Raw genomic sequence first — 17,793 nt, 5'->3', positions numbered from 1 at the left:
GATGCACGGCGGGACGGCGAGAATGTGGGACTCGTTTGTCTCACCACTAATGTGCCCTCAAAGGAAGGCAGCTGGGGCCCCAAGTGATTTGGGGATCGGAAAGCAGTTAAGACACAGGCTTGGAAGAGCTGCACCACCTCATTCTGAGCTAAGGGGTGTGGTTAAAAAGGAAGCACTGTGTAAATCTCTAATACAGCTGTGCAGTGAGAAACCTCCCTCATGGTTGAACAACCCTAAAAGAACCAGGCAGCCAAGAGAAACAGACAAAAGGGAGGTCACTGCCCTGAATCCCCATCAGGAAGGCCGGGGGCTCTCCCGCATGGGACACCCTGCCTGGAACTGGAAGAGAAGAGAAAGCTCAAGTTTAGAAGTTGGGCTTTGGGATAAGACACCGGAGAAAGGCAACGGGTCAAGAACACAGCACACACCCCCTCCTGCAGCGGAATTTCCTTTATTGACGAGGAGGATACAAGGGCAAGACACGAAGCCCCCAAGGGAGCTGTAAGGCGGCCTGTCGGAGGCAGCTGAGGGCGTGGACTGCGACCGGTGCCCACCTCTGAGTTCCCGGGTCTCTCCCTGAAGGTGGCACCCCCAGGGAGCACCTGGCCCCCCTCCACACTGTCCACCGCACGTTCCTCCCGCGGACAACAATTTCATCCACCCCAACTTACCTGCAGGGTCTGAGAACTCGGGGAGCTCCAGTACCTGCGCTGGCAAGGTGGGGGGCTCAGGAAGCGTGCCAGACTTAAGCATGTCTAGTTCGGCCTGGAGTTCCCGGACCTTCTTCTTTAGGCGAATACAGTTAGGGCAAAAGGAGGTGGTGGGCAGCTCGGGAGGGTCGGACGCAAGGGAGGCCTCAGCGGGACTGTCGGCCTTGAACGATGAAGGCTCTTCTTCTTCGTCCTCCAGGGGGCCTGCCTCCTTCGAAGCCCCCTGAGGGATCTTCCAGTCCCCGTCCCCCTGGGTCCGACTGACATTCTGCACGCCGTGCGACATCGTCATTGCACACTGGCCATAGGCGTCATTCTGGTACTTGGGGACCTTCCTGATGACCAGGGAAGTGCTCAGTGCCAGTTGGTGGGCTTCTACCTTTGCGGATTCCAGCGAGGCCTCCAACACATCCTTGAAAATGAGGTCAATTTTCTTCTTCTTGGCCTGGGGGTGCACGTCCCCCTCGTCAAAGCCACGCTTGTAGGGGCTTTTGCCCTGTCTCAACACAGGGAGCTGAAGGGGACCCCTCAGGTCTTCTGGGTTATCCAGAGCCTGCTCAGACTTCTCCTTCTGCAACCTCTTCTCTCCTAGGAAGGAAAACCAGGGTGTGAGGAAGTGGGGAAAAGCCCCGAAGAGGAGAAACCAACAGAAAACAAAGCGCTCCTGTCAGGAAGTCGCTTGACACATCCCTCTGGGTCTGGCCTTGTGGAGCAGGTGTGGCAAAAAGAGGGGACAGATTACTCAATGAAGAATCAGGCTAACCTAACATATGGTTGGGGAGTTCACCAAGGTCTTTGACATCATTTACATGATAGAAAGAATAGGAATGGATCACGGGGTCTGGAGTCAAAGGACCCCAAAAAGTGGCGAGAACTCCTTTTAAAGAGGCAGCTTCAACATAGCCTTATGTATCAAAAAGTGAAAATGAAAGTCGCTCAGTCGTGTCTGACTCTTTGCGACCCCATGGACTATAGAGTCCACAGGATTCTCCAGGCAAGAATATTGGGTTGAGTAAGCCGTTCCCTTCTCCAGGGGATCTTCCCAACCCAGCGATCAAACCCAGGTATGTTTATAAGTTGAGCAAATGCTGTAGGCGTGGGGAGTTGGAAGTTAAGGAACTCACCATCCTGTCATCCTAAAAGATGACGTCCCACGTGGTAAGCTGAGTGGGTGGTAACAGCTCAGCTAAGTGCATAAGGAGCTCTCATGCCTCCAGGCTTCCCCTCCAGTCTTAGCAACTGGAAGACGGCTACTTCCACTTGATAGTGTGTTAGTTGCTCAGTCAGTCATGTCTGACTCTTTGGGATCCCATGGACTGTAGTCTGCCAGGCTCCTCTGTCCATGGAATTCTCCAGGCAAGAATACTGGAGTGGGTTGTCATGTCCTTCTCCAGGGATCTTCCTGATCCAGGGATCAAACCCGTGTCTCTTGCATTACAGGCAGATTCTTTACTGTCTGAACCAGCAGGGAAGCCCAACTTGGTAAAAGGTACACAAAGCACCGAGTCCCACTTCTTTCTCCTCCCTGACTCTCCCTTAGGGCAAAGTCCATCTTATAGCAACTGTCCTTTCTAATTCTTCCAGTAAGCAGAAGATAGGATGATGCGAGGAAGCATGGCCTGAACCTCTGTGGGTCTCACTGATGACCACGGCAGGAAGAAAGGGGAAGTAAGGGACACCGGCAGCTGCTGTGGGCTCCAGGATGACAGCCTCTAGCGTGATAAAGCAGGACACGTGGACACAACGCATGCTCAAAATACAGCCGCTGTGTTTCCTTACCTGACAATTCTGACGTTTCCTCTTCTATTTCTTTCTATCGTGTAAATGATGTCAAAGACCTTGGTGAACTCCCCAACAATATAATATATTATGTTAGCCTGATTCTTCAAAATGGCTAATACAGTTGCACAGATTGCTATAGATGTGTGGGTGCTGCCTGCGGGGACAGATGCTAAGAGGTAACCTCAGAAGGCCCTGACAGCCAGCTGTCCGTGCAGCGAGGAACTCTCAAAGGTTTCCTAGATCAGGGGCGGGGTCCTGGGAGATGTGACTCTGAATATATGTTGTAATTAGGCTTCTGAGAGCTGTGTTTGAGCAAGGCCTCCAAATGAAGGCCAAGGGCTCTTTGCATACAACCCAGATGTCCCATACTGTGACTGAGCCTTGGCATCCCACAGCTGGCATGGGGCGCTGTGCCCAGCCCATGTATGACCCCAGCTCAGAAGGGAGCAACCTATTCAGGACGCTCAATTTCTGTCCTCAAATAAACACTTAGGAATGACCTTAATTCCTGAAACTCATTTCTGTAACAGTTGAGGGGCAGAAAGGGTGGAGATGAAGAGAACTTTTAAAAAATGCAACACATTTGTACCACAGATAAGACACTTGCCCATCAGAATCCCTGATTAAAGTCAGTGGCTACCCTTGAACTTTGTCATGGACCACTCAGGCAGTAAATAGCCGAGGATGTCAAGAAGTCAAGGCTCACATCACCAGGGATTCCTCATGCCTCTCTGCTCAAGGTCAAGGTTATTCAAATTTTCTAGGATGAGCAGATTTCTTTGGGGTCAAGGCTCCCAGAAAAAAATCTGTGGGTCAAAGAAGGCCTTTAAACATTATGAAACTGATCCTAAAGCCTCCACAAAGCATGGGGGAAACACCATAAAATAAATCAATAACCCAAAGTAGACAAATAACAAATAAAGTCTTTGAACACATGTATAGATGCATCCTGTTCTTAAAAGATAACCACAAAGGAATAATTTATGCTCTTTAGGAAGCAGTTCTGGCCTCCAACTAATATTCCTACGTAATGCTGCTCAGTCACTCAGTTGTGTCCAACTCTTTGTGACCGTATGGACTGTAGCCTGCCAATGTCCTCTGTCCATGGGATTCCCAGGCAAGAATACTAGAGTGGGTTGCCATTTCCTTCCCCAGGGGATCTTCCCAACCCAGGGATCGAACCCACATCTCTTGCATCTCCTACTTTGGCAGGAGGATTCTTTACCACTTAAGCCACCAATGAGAGTTCCTACTTAGTAAGGACTAATAATTCAAGCTCTGGACTTTAGCGGGGCTCCAACCTCCAATTACAAAGAAGTCTCCTTCCATGTAAGACCTTAAGTGGTTGAGCGTGGGGGACTCCCCCCTCCAGAGCAGGACAGGCACACAGATCTCAGACACCACTAACCATATGAGATACCGCCAAAGCTACAGGTTACATGGACACATCTAAAGGACACTGAGCCCCAGGGCTGCTCCCAAGGGCTTCGGGGCCAAGTCCACCCTCTGCTCGGACACTGCCCATCATGGCTTTCAGTTTCCTTCCTATTTCCTACTTCTCAGCCTGGCCAGGAATTGACATTCCTTCCTCCTGTATCTTCACACATCTTGGCAGACAGATTTCAAGTCTGTCTGCCACGCTCCTTTGAACCACTCCTGAAAGCTCATGTCCTTCTCTGAGCATTCCCCTTGGGTCTCAGGGCTCTCTGAGGATGCTGTAGCTTGCTGTGCTTTGGAGAAGACACTGGGGAAAAAAGGCATTACAGATCCAGAAGAATTCAAGAAGATCATGGCCAAGGGATGGAACCTGTGTCCTCAGATACAGCTTGGTTTTCTCCTCTTCTGATGATAAGATTCTTTTGGAGACTTCTTGACAGTCTTCATTCATTCCTTCTTTTATCCATTCAACAAAGATTTATTGAGCACCTACTCTGTACCAGACACTTTCATACACGGCACCTCCGGAGATCAAATGGAAACCATTGCAATCATGTCATGGAAACATGCCTTCCCACGTGTAATTGGCACATATGTGCCCAACACGCAGCTCCAAAGAAGACAAGAGATGAGTGTATCTATTGGGTCTCCTCCCACTGCCCATCCAGTCACCAGATACCTTTTACCAAGTCAGGTAGCAGCTGTGTTCTCAATGTCCACAATTTGCTTTGCTCTGTTTTGGTTTTGAAGATAGCATAATTCCAGTGGGTCCTTCTTACCCCTTTTTCATCATTTCTCTTCATAGTCCAAATGAAGCTTTATTTACAATAAGTAGGTTGGTCAGAAATATGGTAAGGCTTGGGTGTAGGTTTGGGTCCCAGGACCAGATGGACTCTGGGTCTTTGGATATGTGGTTTTAGTTCAAGGAAGGTCCCGTTGGAAAAATGACCTGGGCTTACCCATTTGTGCTGGCATGGCTGAGGATGGACTCAAAGAGGCAAAGGGCTAGGAACTGGGGAATATTTTAAACCACTTTCAAATGACTCATCTAAATGGAGCCTGGATGGACACCCACCCACCAGGCTATGATCCATATATAAACTCACCTTCCCACCTCTCTCCAACCTTCTTCTTCTAAGAGAAATTGTTCTTTCATAGCATATCATTAGAACAGCTAGAAATGAGACGAGGAGGAAGCAAGGAAGAAACTGGTTTTGTCCGGGAGGCCAGACCACACTGTAGGTTAGAACTTAGACCCTGGACTGAGACAGACACGGGTTAGGAGCCTAGCTGTGCCCCTGCTGACCACTGTATTTATCTGATGAGTGAGTCACTGTATTTATCTGATGCTCCATTTCTACACTAGTAAGATGGAGAGAATAATCCACATGCTAGCATTTGCATGTATATTATCCAGCTAATTCTCACTGCACATTCACAGAGCAGGTGCTAATGGAAATGATTACATGGGACACTGTAGAAAACACGTTTAGCGCATATTAAGTACTTAGTAAATACCACCTGTTATTGCTGCTATTATCGAGCCAGTGGCAGTTTACAACATCCTTCCATCAATCTGAGTTGGGGAAACAGAATCAATTTTGATTATATGATTGGCACTGGAGACTTGTCTCACTCCCGCATGCTCTGAAACATCTATTATAGGGCTCCTGGTCCTGTCTGGGGGAGGAGGGCACACCGGGGTCCATCCCAGAGCAGCTGCTCCAATCTAGCCCATCCGTTTCCCTGAGTTCCTCTGGGTCTCCCCCGTGTACAGTACGCCCCATCGGATTTCCTAGAAGCGCCTACTCACCTCGGGCCAGGTTGCGGTGGACGGTCTCCTGGGACACGCAGTGCAGGCGCTTCATGTAGTCCTCACTGTACCAGACCCGCAGGCGCTCGCCCGGCCGGACGTCCCGGCAGGCCCGGAAGTAGATGCGCTCGCTGTGCTGGAAGGCCAGCAGGTTCTGCTCCCTCTCCTCCCGGGAGATGACCACGTACCTGGGGGCGAGGGAGACAGGTGAGACGGCGCGGGCCACTCTTCGGTGAGTGCCTGCTGGTACCAGGCACGGCACTGGGCAGGTGCCGGTGGCTGGATGTCCACGAGCATGTGGCAGCTGCCAAACTCTACAGGGCAGCCGCCCTGCCGAGGGTGGGCACCCCAGCTGCAGCCAGCCCCTTGCCTCGCTGTCTGGTGTGACTTCAAGCCTCTGTACCCCTAAGAATCTGTTTTCCGAGCCTGGAAATGACACCTGCCCTGCCCACCTCCCAGGTTCTGGTAAACATGATTCAACGCCAGATAGACAGGCGACTGGAAAACTATTTTTCACTAACTTTTTTTTTAAAGTCTTTTTTGAATTTGTTACAATACTGCCTCTATTTTACACGTTTTTTGGCCACAAGGCATGTGGGAACTTAGCTCCCCAAGTGGGAATTGAACCTGCACCCCTTGTATTGGAAGGCAAAGCTTTAACCACTGGATTGCCAGGGAGTCCCCCTCTTCACTAACTTTTAACTGCAGGGGCTCCCAGATACCCACAGGCCTCTGATGGTGGTAAGGGTAAGATCCTTGAACTGTTTCCAGTATGTCACAAAGCCTAGCAGAAGAAACCCATGTGACAAGGGTGCCCACAAAATCAATGAATGAATGCTAAAGATCAAAGTCTTTAAAAAAAAAAAAAGAAAGGATGCCCAGGGGAGACAGGAGAGGTGGTAAATAAGAGGCAAAGAAAGCTGAGCAACCACTTAATCGAAGTCATTTTCAGGTAAGGAAACTGAGGCTCAGAGAGGCTAAGTCACTTGCTTAAGGTCACACTGCAAATAAACGGGAAATAGAGCATTGAGGTGTATGCTTTTCCCACCAGAATTCATGGCTCCATTGTGGGCATGTAAAGCACCAATTTAGCAATGCCCAGAAAACCTTCAAAGTTCTGTCGAACCCTTAGAATTTGCAGCTCTCACCCATTCTCCCTGAAATGACATCTCCAATATCCAATCTGCCACCTCACTCACCTCCAAAGGGTGAGATGATGCAGCATTTGCAGGGAGGTGAAGATGTACAGATCAAATGGACAAGATGACATTATTTGGAGTTTTAGGGTTCTGCGCTATCCAAGTGCCTAGGAAATTTGCAGTCAAAAAAGGGAGGTCCAAGAGGGAGGAGATATATGTATACATAGGCTGACCCACTTCATTGTAGAGCAGAATCTAACACAACATTGTAAAGCAATTATCTTCCCCCCCCCAAAAAACCCTTCTTTTCCTCATGCTATGGTTTGTCTCAAAAGCTAGGGAAGAAGTCAAAGTATGTCTGACTGGCCCAGCCCAGAGAACTGTACTTGGAACAGTCTGAGGGAAACAATAGTTCACAGCAAAAAATCCAACACTGATAAGAAAAGAGACACAAAGTAGCACATTGTATTGTTGGCACAAATAATTTTTTACATGATCAGCTCTGTACTGGTAAAGGTGGCAAGACTAGGGTTTCCCATACTAATGGAGAATAAACTGGCAAAACCCTTTAGGAAACAAGCTGGCAACATGGACTCCAGCAAGTGTGTTCATTCACGTTCACAGCAGCATTATGCACAAGAGTCAAACCGTGAAAGTAACCCAAGGGTCCACTGATGGATGAATGGATAAGCAAGATGTGGTATATATATACCCAATGGAATAATAGCCATAAAAAGGAAGGAAATTCTGATCCATGCTACAACATGAACAATCCTTGAAGACACATACTAAGTGAAATAAGCCGGTCACAAAACAACAAATAGTATATGATCCCACTTCTATGAGTAGTCAAATTCACAGAGACAGAAAGTAGCATGGTGGTTGCCGGGGGCTGGGGGAGGGGGAATTAGGGAGTCAGTGTTTGATGGGTCCAGAGTTCAGTTGGGGAAGATGAAAAGGGTTCTGGAGACAGATGCTGGTGCTATTTGTTTAACACTATGAATGTACTTAATACCACTGAACTTTACACTTAAAATGGTAAATTTTATGTTATGTGGATTTTCCTACAGTTTCTGTAAAATTAAGAAAAAAAATATCCAAGTGTTAAGATGTGGATCAAGAATGCAAACTCTGCACACCGCACTGACTTGTTTCACTGCTTGTAATAGTGCAAAAGCAGCATCTAAATGTCTACTACCAGATAAACGATTTAATAAACCGTGGTATATTTGCATGCTGGAATGTTACTCATCTACAGAAAAATCTTTTCAAAGAATCTTTTATGACATGGAAGAACGGTCCTGATATAATGCAAAGTGGAAACAATAGCACTGATGTATTATGGTTCTAATCGTGCTTTAAAAACAAGCCTGGTAAACCACTTGAAATACACCAATGTTTTAACAGTGATTAGCTTTTATAGATGGTTCTACTTCTTTATAATTTTCTGCACTTTCCAAGTCTTCCTCAATAAGCAATTATGACTGTTAAGCCCTCTCCCCCACCCCCTAAAAAAGCCAATTCCAGTACAAACACCAATTCCAGTCCAGGCTGGCAGTGGGGCAGTCATGGTGGCCACAGCTTTGGGAATCCACATCTGTGGTACCCTAGACATAGGGCCCCTCACGTATAATCTCAACTCCCCAACTGCAGAAATCTGTCTTTTCTTCATACATGAGATTTCTTCTGAATGTGCAAACTCCAGTCCCCATTTTAGCAAGAGCCTGGGATCTGACATCCAAAATTAATCAGCCTAGTGGTCAGCACAGAGCAGAACTGAAGCAGATCAAACTTCTCTACTCCCTGACGTGGGAGGCGAACCAGTCATTCATGTTTTGTTCTAACAAGAATCACTTGAATCACAGAGCCCAAGGGGAAGAGTATACAGTCTTTCCTTTTTCCAGTTTCCAAACAGCTATCCGGCTCTAAAAGACAGAATTATTTTCTCTGACATTCAACTTGAAGAGAAAAAAGTAGATGAGGAACACAAAACAATCAGGGATTTATTCCAAAGAGCTCAGTGAAGATGTCAGAAGGTTTAGAAAGATTCAAGTCCATTTCCCTTTCTACCTCCTCATACTTTCCTAACCCAACAAGAATCAATATTTAGGAAGAGAGGTCCTACTGAGCCTTTCCCTTCTCCAGGGGGATCTTCCCAACATAGGGATCAAACCCAGGCCTCCCACATTGCAGGCAGATTCTTCACCAGCTGAGCCAGCAGGGAAGCCCAATGTATAGCACAGGGAACTATAATCGTTATCCTGTAATAAACCTTAATGGCAAAGAATATGAAAAAGAATATATACCTCTCTATATACACATATATATGTAGATATAACTGAATTACTTTGCTGCACAGTAGAAATCAACACAACACTGTAAATCAACTATATTTCAATTAAATAAATTGTTAAAATGTTTAGGAAAAGAACTCCAAAACTCTGTGTAGATCACAAAGTATCTTCAAAGATCAAAACTGGTTCAGCATCCAGTTGTATTTGGTTGTTCTGAAAGTTGGCATTTGAAATATGATACACATGGGAACTCTCAGTGAATCATAAACAATCCATTCCCCTGAAAAGATGTTTATGTTATATCATTTTTGAAGTAAAGCTAAATGGAGCCAGCTAAGTCCCAACATCAACAATTTCTAGCCAGGTCTCCCGCTTTCATGTATTTTGCAGTTAACACCCAAAAGGCTGAATCCATTCCTAGAATCCCTCTGTCCTCACTCAACAATCCCTGTATGAAGAAGCACGCCTGCTCTATTACACGGCTACAGGTGAACAAGGGCCCTTCTTGGAACAGAAGGCTTCCAGAGAGTGAGAATCTTTCTATTTGTTGTTTCCAGGTCACTACCTCGTTGGCTGGAAGCACAGAGTATGTCAGAAGGATGATAGAAAATGCGCAGCACAGGCTGATCTGTGAACACTAGTGTTTATTTGACAGTTTTTCAAACCCTTTGAAGCAATCAAGGGGGTGGGTGGTGGTGGGGTGATGGTGGTGGGGTGATTCTGGACTGAAACTTTCATGATGATAATGGATTGTTTTTACTCTCAACTCTGCTGACTGGGTATTGGCTAGATAAGCCCTAAGACAACACTTTTCAGACCTCACCCACTGTGTCTTATCAAGTGCACCATATTTTCTAACTGGCTCAGGAAATGAACTATCAGTTTCAACTCAAGAGAGAAAATAACCTACAGGGCATCTATTTTGTCGGAGGGGATAGACAAAGGCCAAGCTCAGACACTCCCACCCAGTGGCTCTGTCTCTGATGGAAAGGAAGCAGCTCCAGACCCCGAGGCAGAGATAGGAAAAGAATGACCAAGGAGAGGCTGGGCTCTGTATTCTGCTAGGCATCGAGGTCTCTGGGCTGGGAAGGTCTTTGGGTCATGCATCCACCCCGCCTAGATCATCACCTAGACTTTAAGAGAACACCACTCAGCCAGCCCTCGGCACAGCTGGACGCCTCAGACTCTTAGGACTGATGTCCTCGTCTAAAGCTAAAACCAGCTGCTCATTCATTTCCGTCCACTGGCACCAGTTTCACCTTCCTGTTTAACTTGCTAGCCCCACATTCCCACTGAAGCCAAGAAAAAGAAGCGGAAAACTTTTCCATCTGAAGTTGACATGTCTCTGCATCTCTGTGTCCCTTCTGCTTCCTACGTGCCCTCCTCTCTCCCCAGGACCAGAGGGAGAGGCCAGCCAGTCACCACCTTGACTTTGGTGGGAAAGACCCCCAGGCCTGGTTTCACAGCATCTTTGCATCTCCTGGAGATTGGATAATATTGATTTCCATGACCCTGCTTTTTGGTCGAGAATGGCAGAGGAGGACCTAGATTCCAAGAGATGAAAGGCAGGCTGGAATCTTCCAGAAAGTGGATGGATCCTTGGTCAGGACCCAGGCATTTCCTGCCTGGGAGAATCTCTCCCTGTGACTGGAACTAAGCCAGGGCAATGCATAGGTCAGGGGGTCCCTTTCCTGCTGAAGAGACTCCCCAGCGGAGCCAGAGAAAATCACTTCATGAGAAGCCTCAGATCTAGGTGAGCAGGGCTTTTTACCTGTGCCAGTCAGACACCCAGATCAGCGGGCAGGTGAGCAAAAAAAGTGAGTGTCTCACAGTGGGCCCTGAGGTACCCTGGCAAATGGACAGCCCCTGATCCTTCTGGAGTCTCCTGCCAGAAATGGTGGGGCTTTTTCCCCCAGGACCCCTAACATACTTTTAGGGAACAAAAGGTAAAATTCATTGAGCAACATCTCACTTTTGATGAGCAGAGAAATTAAACACAGTGAAACGATTTCTTATGGGGATGCTTTGCCTCTCTCAGCCCATCAATTCCTTTCCTTTCCTCTAAGGGTGCTGAACACAGGACGTCTGAGAGCTGATGGGACCTGGAAAATGCCAGGGGCACTTGAGCCCCTCTCACTAACACGTTTTTCCTCGATCATCTAACCCGTGCTTTGGGGGCCTTGAGGTTTTCACAGGAAGCGAAGAAAGAGAATATACACCAAAGAAAGATGCTGGAGACCAAGTGTGTTCCAAGTGTGAGATCAATTCTTTTTATTGCCATCTTAACAAAAATACTTGGGAAGGCAATCTTTGATTCCAGCATCAGAGGGCAGGGCAATGCCAGGCAATATAGTCAGGCTGTCAGACAGGGGAGAGTTCACTTTTGGGGACTGGGAACCCCCAAAGAACCACAGAATGGGAGAAGGAGCCCAGGACACTGCATTTGCCCTCCATTCTCCCAGCACGGGGCAAAGCTCGGGCTGGGTTTAGAAGCAGCACTCCAGGAACGGCCATGGCAGGCACTGGGCGCAGCAATCCTCCCGGCCCCAACTCTGGCTCTAGGGGGCTGGTGTGGAAGGATGGCTGGCTGGGGATATATGGCAGCCTCAGGCCAGGGAGCAAAGAGGACGCAGAGCTAAGCTTGCAACTGCCACCCCCCACCCCCAACTCCCTCCCTAACTCTAAGAACCCGGCTCTTTCCCCACACTCCAAGACCAAACACGAAGCTTTGAGATGTGTGTAGCTAATGCACAGGCAGCCCAAGCAAGCGGAGGCATGGCATGCTGGAACCTGGAATGGGACAGGAGCCCTGCTGGGTTCTGGGTTCGTTTAGAAGCCAGGGGAGGGGTTGCCTTCTAGATCCTGAGATTTGGACCCTACTTCTTCCCAGCCACTGGCTGTCAGCCTTAGTGTTGGGGTCGGGGTTGGGGGGGGGGTGTGGAGGGAGGGATAGGTGGGAGGGCAGGGGTGGACTCACATCCTAAATGCTGCTGCTGCCTCCCACTCAAATCCCAGAGGGCTTGGCAGGGGCAGGAAAGGAGCAACACCCCTCCCAAGTCCAGATCTGGCCTCTGACAGGGGAGGTGGAAAAATCCACAGGTCCGGCTTCCAGTTCTGCCCTCACCTCAGAGTAGATGATGCTGTTTCATTTGTCATCTATGAAATGCAGATGAGGATGGCAGTAATGATGACCGTAACACCCGACTCGGCCGCCTCTCCCGCTCTGTCCTGAGGACCCACCGAGCTCACAGGCTCGGAGAAGCGTAAAGTGCTCTAAGATCGCCAGGTTGTGTCTTCCCCTTCCTCTGACGACGTCACCTGGCTCTCCTCCCCGCCCCACAAAAGGCAAGCACGGCAGCTGAGCACACGCGCGTGTGCACGCACACGCATGGAGGGCAAGCAGAAGGCCAAGCAGGGGCGCCACCCACCGGGGCTCAGAGCCCTGGGGAGGGAGGGCAGGCCCCTCCTGGAGGGGCTGAGCTCTGCTGGCCATCCGCAGGCCTCGCCCCCACCCCCCGCCCCCTCCCAAAGCAGCAGAATCAGGGCCTGGGAGGCTGGTGCAGCAGCCCTGAGGATGGAGAGCAGGATTCCATTGAGATGCTCTTGCAGCCCCCTTCCCTGCAAGGCCTGCTGCCGCGGGATGCAGACCAAGAGGAGGCTGACCTTCCAGGCCAAGCAAGCATTGAGCAGGCAGTTTTTCCTGCATCTTGAGCACCTGCCAAAGATGAGGGAGTCGGGCTGAGCCCAGGGCAGCCAACCTGTATTCAGTGAGGAGATGACAGTTCCCCCCAGCACCCTACAAGGTCATCGATGGTGGACACGAGAGACTGGCCCCCCCGTCTCAAGGCCAGATGCCCCTCCTCCAGCTTTCTTCCTCCCAGTGCAGACTGGCCGGCTTAGAAACTGTGCTTTCTCTTCCGAGACCTGGTAGTCCGTGCTGGAGCTGGTGCTGGGGGCGCCTCCGGGGGCTCCACCGGGAGAGCCTCGGCTGGAGGGGTGGGGCCCACGGGGGCGGCCCCGTCAGGCCCCCGCTGAGATGCCCGAACCCCATCCCGGATCTCCATCAGCGTCTGGCACGCCTGGCTGACGCGGCTGGTCAGCTCGGCCACAGCCTGGCCGACGGCCTGCATGCTGCTTGCCAAGTCCCGGTGCACGGTCAGCAGCTCCTGGCAGAACTGCCGAAACACCTCAGTCTGCTGGGCGTGGGCGTGGAGGAGCTGCCAGTCCAGGCCTGGGCTGGGTGGGCTGGGGTGCCGAGGGGTCCTGCAGGCAGCCTGGGGCGAGGGCCGGGGCAGGGCCTCCGGCTTGGGCCCCACTGTCTCGGACTGGTCAGAGGAAGAGGAGGAACGGAGCAGGGTGGGCCTGGCCAGGCAGGCCTCTTCCTCTGGCGATGGCCGCAGGGGCACCCGCAGTGGCGGCCTCGAGGGCCCGGGAGTCTCCTCATCTTCGTCATCTTGGGGGATAAAAAAACCAAGAAGGGCGAATGATTACAACCTGGAGAAAGACGGCAGCTCTGGGCTTGGACACACCCCCCTCCCACTGGCAAAGTTACCTAGCTTCCCCCCACCCTGCTACCCCTCAGCCTAGTTTGGCCCCTGCTCCCTCCTCATCCAGCCATGGAAAAGTATCTACTCTCTAGGTCCCCAGGGTGTTTGGGCCAAACACCCCAGGGAGACAGGTGAGCATGAACGCCCCCTGTCCCCAGGCCCCCTTCCTATCACAGAACAGCAACGTTTCTCAAGGGACCACGGTCCCAGTGACGGCATGTCAACCCAAGGGCTCACTTCCTCTCTCTGAGGCTCAGATTCCTCAAAGCAAAGATAACAACTGCTCTATCTACCTCCCCGACCTCTTGCCCATCTAGCAGGGCTGTTAAGAAGACTCCACAAGAGGACAGAAGGAAGGTGCTCTGCAAAGCTCTACACCTGCCAGAAAGGTACTATGATGCTCTCGGCCACTGCCCCGAGTTCCAGCCTCCACGCGGTCGTTTCTGAGTTGCTTGGGGCCACCTTGTGGCCTTGCTGGAATCTGCCTCTTTTGGTCACGGTGGGGGAAGCTGACAGACTGGAGAAAGGAGGCAAGGGATGGTGGCGCTGGGACAGACAAGCCCAGAGAGGGCAGAGCAGATCTACCTGGACACCCAGCCCTGCCGCCCCCTCGGCGCCCCCAGGCGGGCTCCCGGAGCAGACACATCCCACCTACCCAGGAACACCCGATGGCATCAGACAGACCGCTCTGCGCGGCCCTGCACACTCTCGGATCTCGGCGGCTCTCTCGTGACCAAGGTTGTGCTGAGCTAATTCCCATAGCAAGAGTGAAAAACATACAGGCTGACCCTCCAGACAGGCACATCTCTCTGCCTGTACGCGGGGCGGGGGGCTGAATTCAGAACCACCCCAGGGAAGGTGACAGGAAGACAGATTCAGGTTGCCCTGGGCCACATGCCTCCCGAGGGTCCTGGCATCTCCTTAGGGCCAGCATGGCAGAGAGCCGAGTGCCTCGTAGACCCCCGCTTGCTGGACTCCCACTGTGGCGGGGCGGGGGGCGGGGGTGGTGGTGCTGGAAGGAGCGGGATGTACTGTGGTGACGTCGCTCCCTCCCTTTCAGGGCCTCGTCCCACCCAGCCCCTGGCCAAGTGCCGCAGCAGCTGGGAAAAGGAGGGCCCGTTCTGCCTGCGGTGGAGGGGTCCTGGGCCCCCTGCCCAGCTCACGTCACGTTTGGTAATCTCATTACCTTCAGTCTCGGGGAGACAGAAGGATGAGCAAGACAGAATTTAAGAAACAGACTTCACCTAGCTAGCCCCCTTCTTTTTCTCATAATTTAGTAGCATCTTCCTGAAACTTGGGAGCTGGGATTCTCGGGGACCTGGCAAGACCCGGGTTCGAATCCTTATTCTGAATCTAGTCCTGAGACCACCTCTGTGTCTAAAGCTCAGTTTCAGACGAAGCTTAGCTTCATCTGGACAACACCAAAGTTGGACTGGAGGGTCTCCTGCTTTATCCCTAGTTCTTAATAGCTGACTCTTAATGGTCCCCTGTCAGGAGCCCCCCCGAGGCCAGACAGGAAATTAGCATGTTCTCTGCAGTAGGGGGCCTGGGAAGGGAAGGCTAGCTCTGTGAGCCATATTCCCCTGGGCTGGCCCGGCTGGCATCCCTGGAGCCCTCCTGCCCTGCTGGTTACTGGGAAGCCGGACGGCCTCCAGCTGGGACCGCAGGTGGGGGCAGATGTGTGCAGAAGCAGAGCTGAAAGGGGGGTGGTCTCGAGTGCTCCCCCTTCTGGTGAGTGCCGAGAACTACAGCCCCAAAGGACGGCCGCCCCGTCTAGGCCGCGAGATTCCAAACCCCCCAACCCTGGCATCAGCGTTCATCCTGAGCTATAAGAAGCAGAAGGGGGAAAGAGCAAGATACGTGCTGAGGGAGAAGAAGGAGTGGAGGGGCCATGGCGAGAGGAACCAGAGCGCGGAGAGAGGGATCTTAGAGAAAGCCTTGGGGCAGGCAGAAAGAGGCAGAGGGCACGGAGAAAAGAAGGCAGCAGGGCACCGCAGAGGGCTCGCGGAAATATCACAGAGACAAAGACCCTGGGAGCAGGCACACAGACAGGCCTGAGCTTTGGGGGCCCGGGACTTGGCCGGCTTCCTCTGACGCCCCTCCCCCCTCGCCTGCTGCACGGGGCTTCCCTGGCTCCTCTCTGTTCCTGGAACGTGCCAAGCGCCTTCCTGATGCGGGGGCCTCGTACATGCTGTTCTGCCTGCGAGGCCCTCCTCCCCTCCCCTGCGCTGCGCCCCACGCACACCCGCCTGCCGGGTTAACTCTTCCCCGCCCTCGTCTCCATTCAACTGTCTCTGCCGGGGGCGGGGGGCGGGGGGCGGAGGCCTTTCCACTCCTGCTCTCAGACCACCACCGGCGGCTCTCTAATCTGCAGGGCTGAATCCAACAGGAAAACGCGGGTGCCTGCTTCAAAACTTAGTCTGAGCTTCAGGAAGGCGAGAGCACAAGAGCAGCCAGTCCCGCTCTGAGCTCTCGGGGGAGGCAGGCCGCACGCCCACCAAGTCAGCAGCTGCTCTCAGGACTTCCCGTATTCATCTACCGGCCCTTCTTTACGCATCTCCTCGTGCAACTGTTTAAAGAAAGGGTGCTTATTCCCACGAGTCTAAGGAACTTCCCAAGAGCAGGGCTGCGGGAGGTTTTCCACTCAACTCTGTCTTCCCAGCTCCCAGCCTCATGTTCAGGACATATTCTAGAATGGAGGGAGGGAAAGAGGCGGGGAGAGGATGAAGTGGGAGAAGGGAGGAAGGATGGAAGGGCCAGGCGAGGCAGAGAGGACCAGGAAAGAGAGAGAGAGAAGGCAGGTGCGGGGGGCATCGCCAGGGCTGGGCGGGAAGCAGGCAAGGGGCGCGCGCGGGGAGGGGAGGCAGGCCGGCGGTACTCACAGCTGGTGGAAGGGCTGTCCGTGCCGTCAAGTTCCGCCCTGGGGAAGCCGTGCCCGGACCGGGCCGTGAGCAGCGCCGACTCGATGGCCCTCTCATGGGCAGTGAGCACGATGGTGGGGGCTCGGCCCCCGGCCCCGGGGCCCGACAGGGACTGCTGCATGAAGGCCAGCTTGTCCTTGGTCCTCCGTTTCATGTCATCCCATCTGTGCTTAATGTCCTTGACGGAGCGCGGAACCTGGCTGACGGAGGTGATTTTCCGAGCTATGCCTTCCCAAATCTTGTCCCTGTCGGCATGGGACAGCCGCATGGTCTCCCTCCCAAAGAGAACCGCTTCGTGGTGGGTCACCTCGGTGACCAGAATGTCCAGCTCCTCCTTGGAGAACTTGGGCTTCCTCTTGCGCTCAGCCAGGGGCGCCACGTTCCTTGGGTTGAATATCCCATAAAGCACAATGGGGTAAATGACTGTCACGGCGGCGGGCCTCCTCCTTCCTAAGTGCCGGCCCCCAGCCGAGGAGCCGCTCACCACCACCACACCCTGCTCCTGGCGCCAGGCCCCCTCGCACGGCCGCTAGGCGGGCAGCAGGAGCCGCGGCGCACGCGACCGGAGCGCGGACGGAGCCAGACGCCTTCCGTTTCGGGTCCCGCCTGGCCTCTGACTAGCTGCGAGGAGCCAGGGCAGCTCAGCAGCCTCCCTTGGCCCCCTTCTCCCCATCCTGGAACCAGGGCTTGTTACCGAGGAGGGACAGGCGCGCTAATGTAAAGAGCTTTAAAGCCCTCAACAGGCATAAAGGATCCTTAAACTGGGGTTAGGATGAGGCCAGAGCCTGAACACAGCGATGTTCGCACAGACCTATGGAGCCCAGGGGCTTGCAGGAAGGTTCTTTCCACAGGGAGACTATTTACAGTGGGCTTCCGAGGGGTGTGGTCTTGCTGGTGACGCCCATGATTAAGGCGTGGTGACACAAAGCTTGTTATGCCCCTCTGTGGATCTCTCCCCCTCTCCCCCTCCAGTCCTAGTCTCCCAGGTCCCCACCTTAGGAGTGGGCAGGCTCCCCCCTGCCCCGACCACCACTCCACTGCAGCGCTGGCATCAGCTCCTTTTTGGCAGCTCATGCGTAGAACATGAGGAGACTCTGAGCATCCATCTGGAGACAGGGTCCACTTTGATGGAGACCAGGAAGGACCTTGG

General features: G+C 52.4%; 1 protein-coding gene across 5 annotated transcripts in view; it reads right to left on the bottom strand.

Moving 5' to 3' along the window:
- The window catches only part of PRDM11 (PR/SET domain 11), a 94,365-nt gene that overhangs the window by 9,427 nt on the left and 67,145 nt on the right, over positions 1 to 17,793 (bottom strand). For 3 of the 5 annotated variants that reach the window (XM_043910096.1, XM_043910086.1, XM_043910078.1), the window contains exons 6-7: positions 5,743 to 5,930; positions 672 to 1,298 (exon numbers count right to left, since the gene is read on the bottom strand). In XM_043910096.1, coding sequence (XP_043766031.1) covers positions 672 to 1,298; positions 5,743 to 5,930 — 815 coding nt within the window. Of the gene's footprint in view, positions 1 to 671; positions 1,299 to 5,742; positions 5,931 to 11,418; positions 13,629 to 16,604; positions 17,027 to 17,793 lie in introns of those variants that run through there. The other 2 variants (XM_043910111.1, XM_043910103.1) reach the window with 2 other exon arrangements.

The sequence above is a fragment of the Cervus elaphus genome, chromosome 1 (genome assembly GCF_910594005.1).
Source record: "Cervus elaphus chromosome 1, mCerEla1.1, whole genome shotgun sequence".
Classification (NCBI taxonomy): Eukaryota; Metazoa; Chordata; class Mammalia; order Artiodactyla; family Cervidae; genus Cervus; species Cervus elaphus.
Note: the sequence above shows the minus strand (reverse complement) of the source record. Positions and strands in the feature narration are given on the sequence as shown.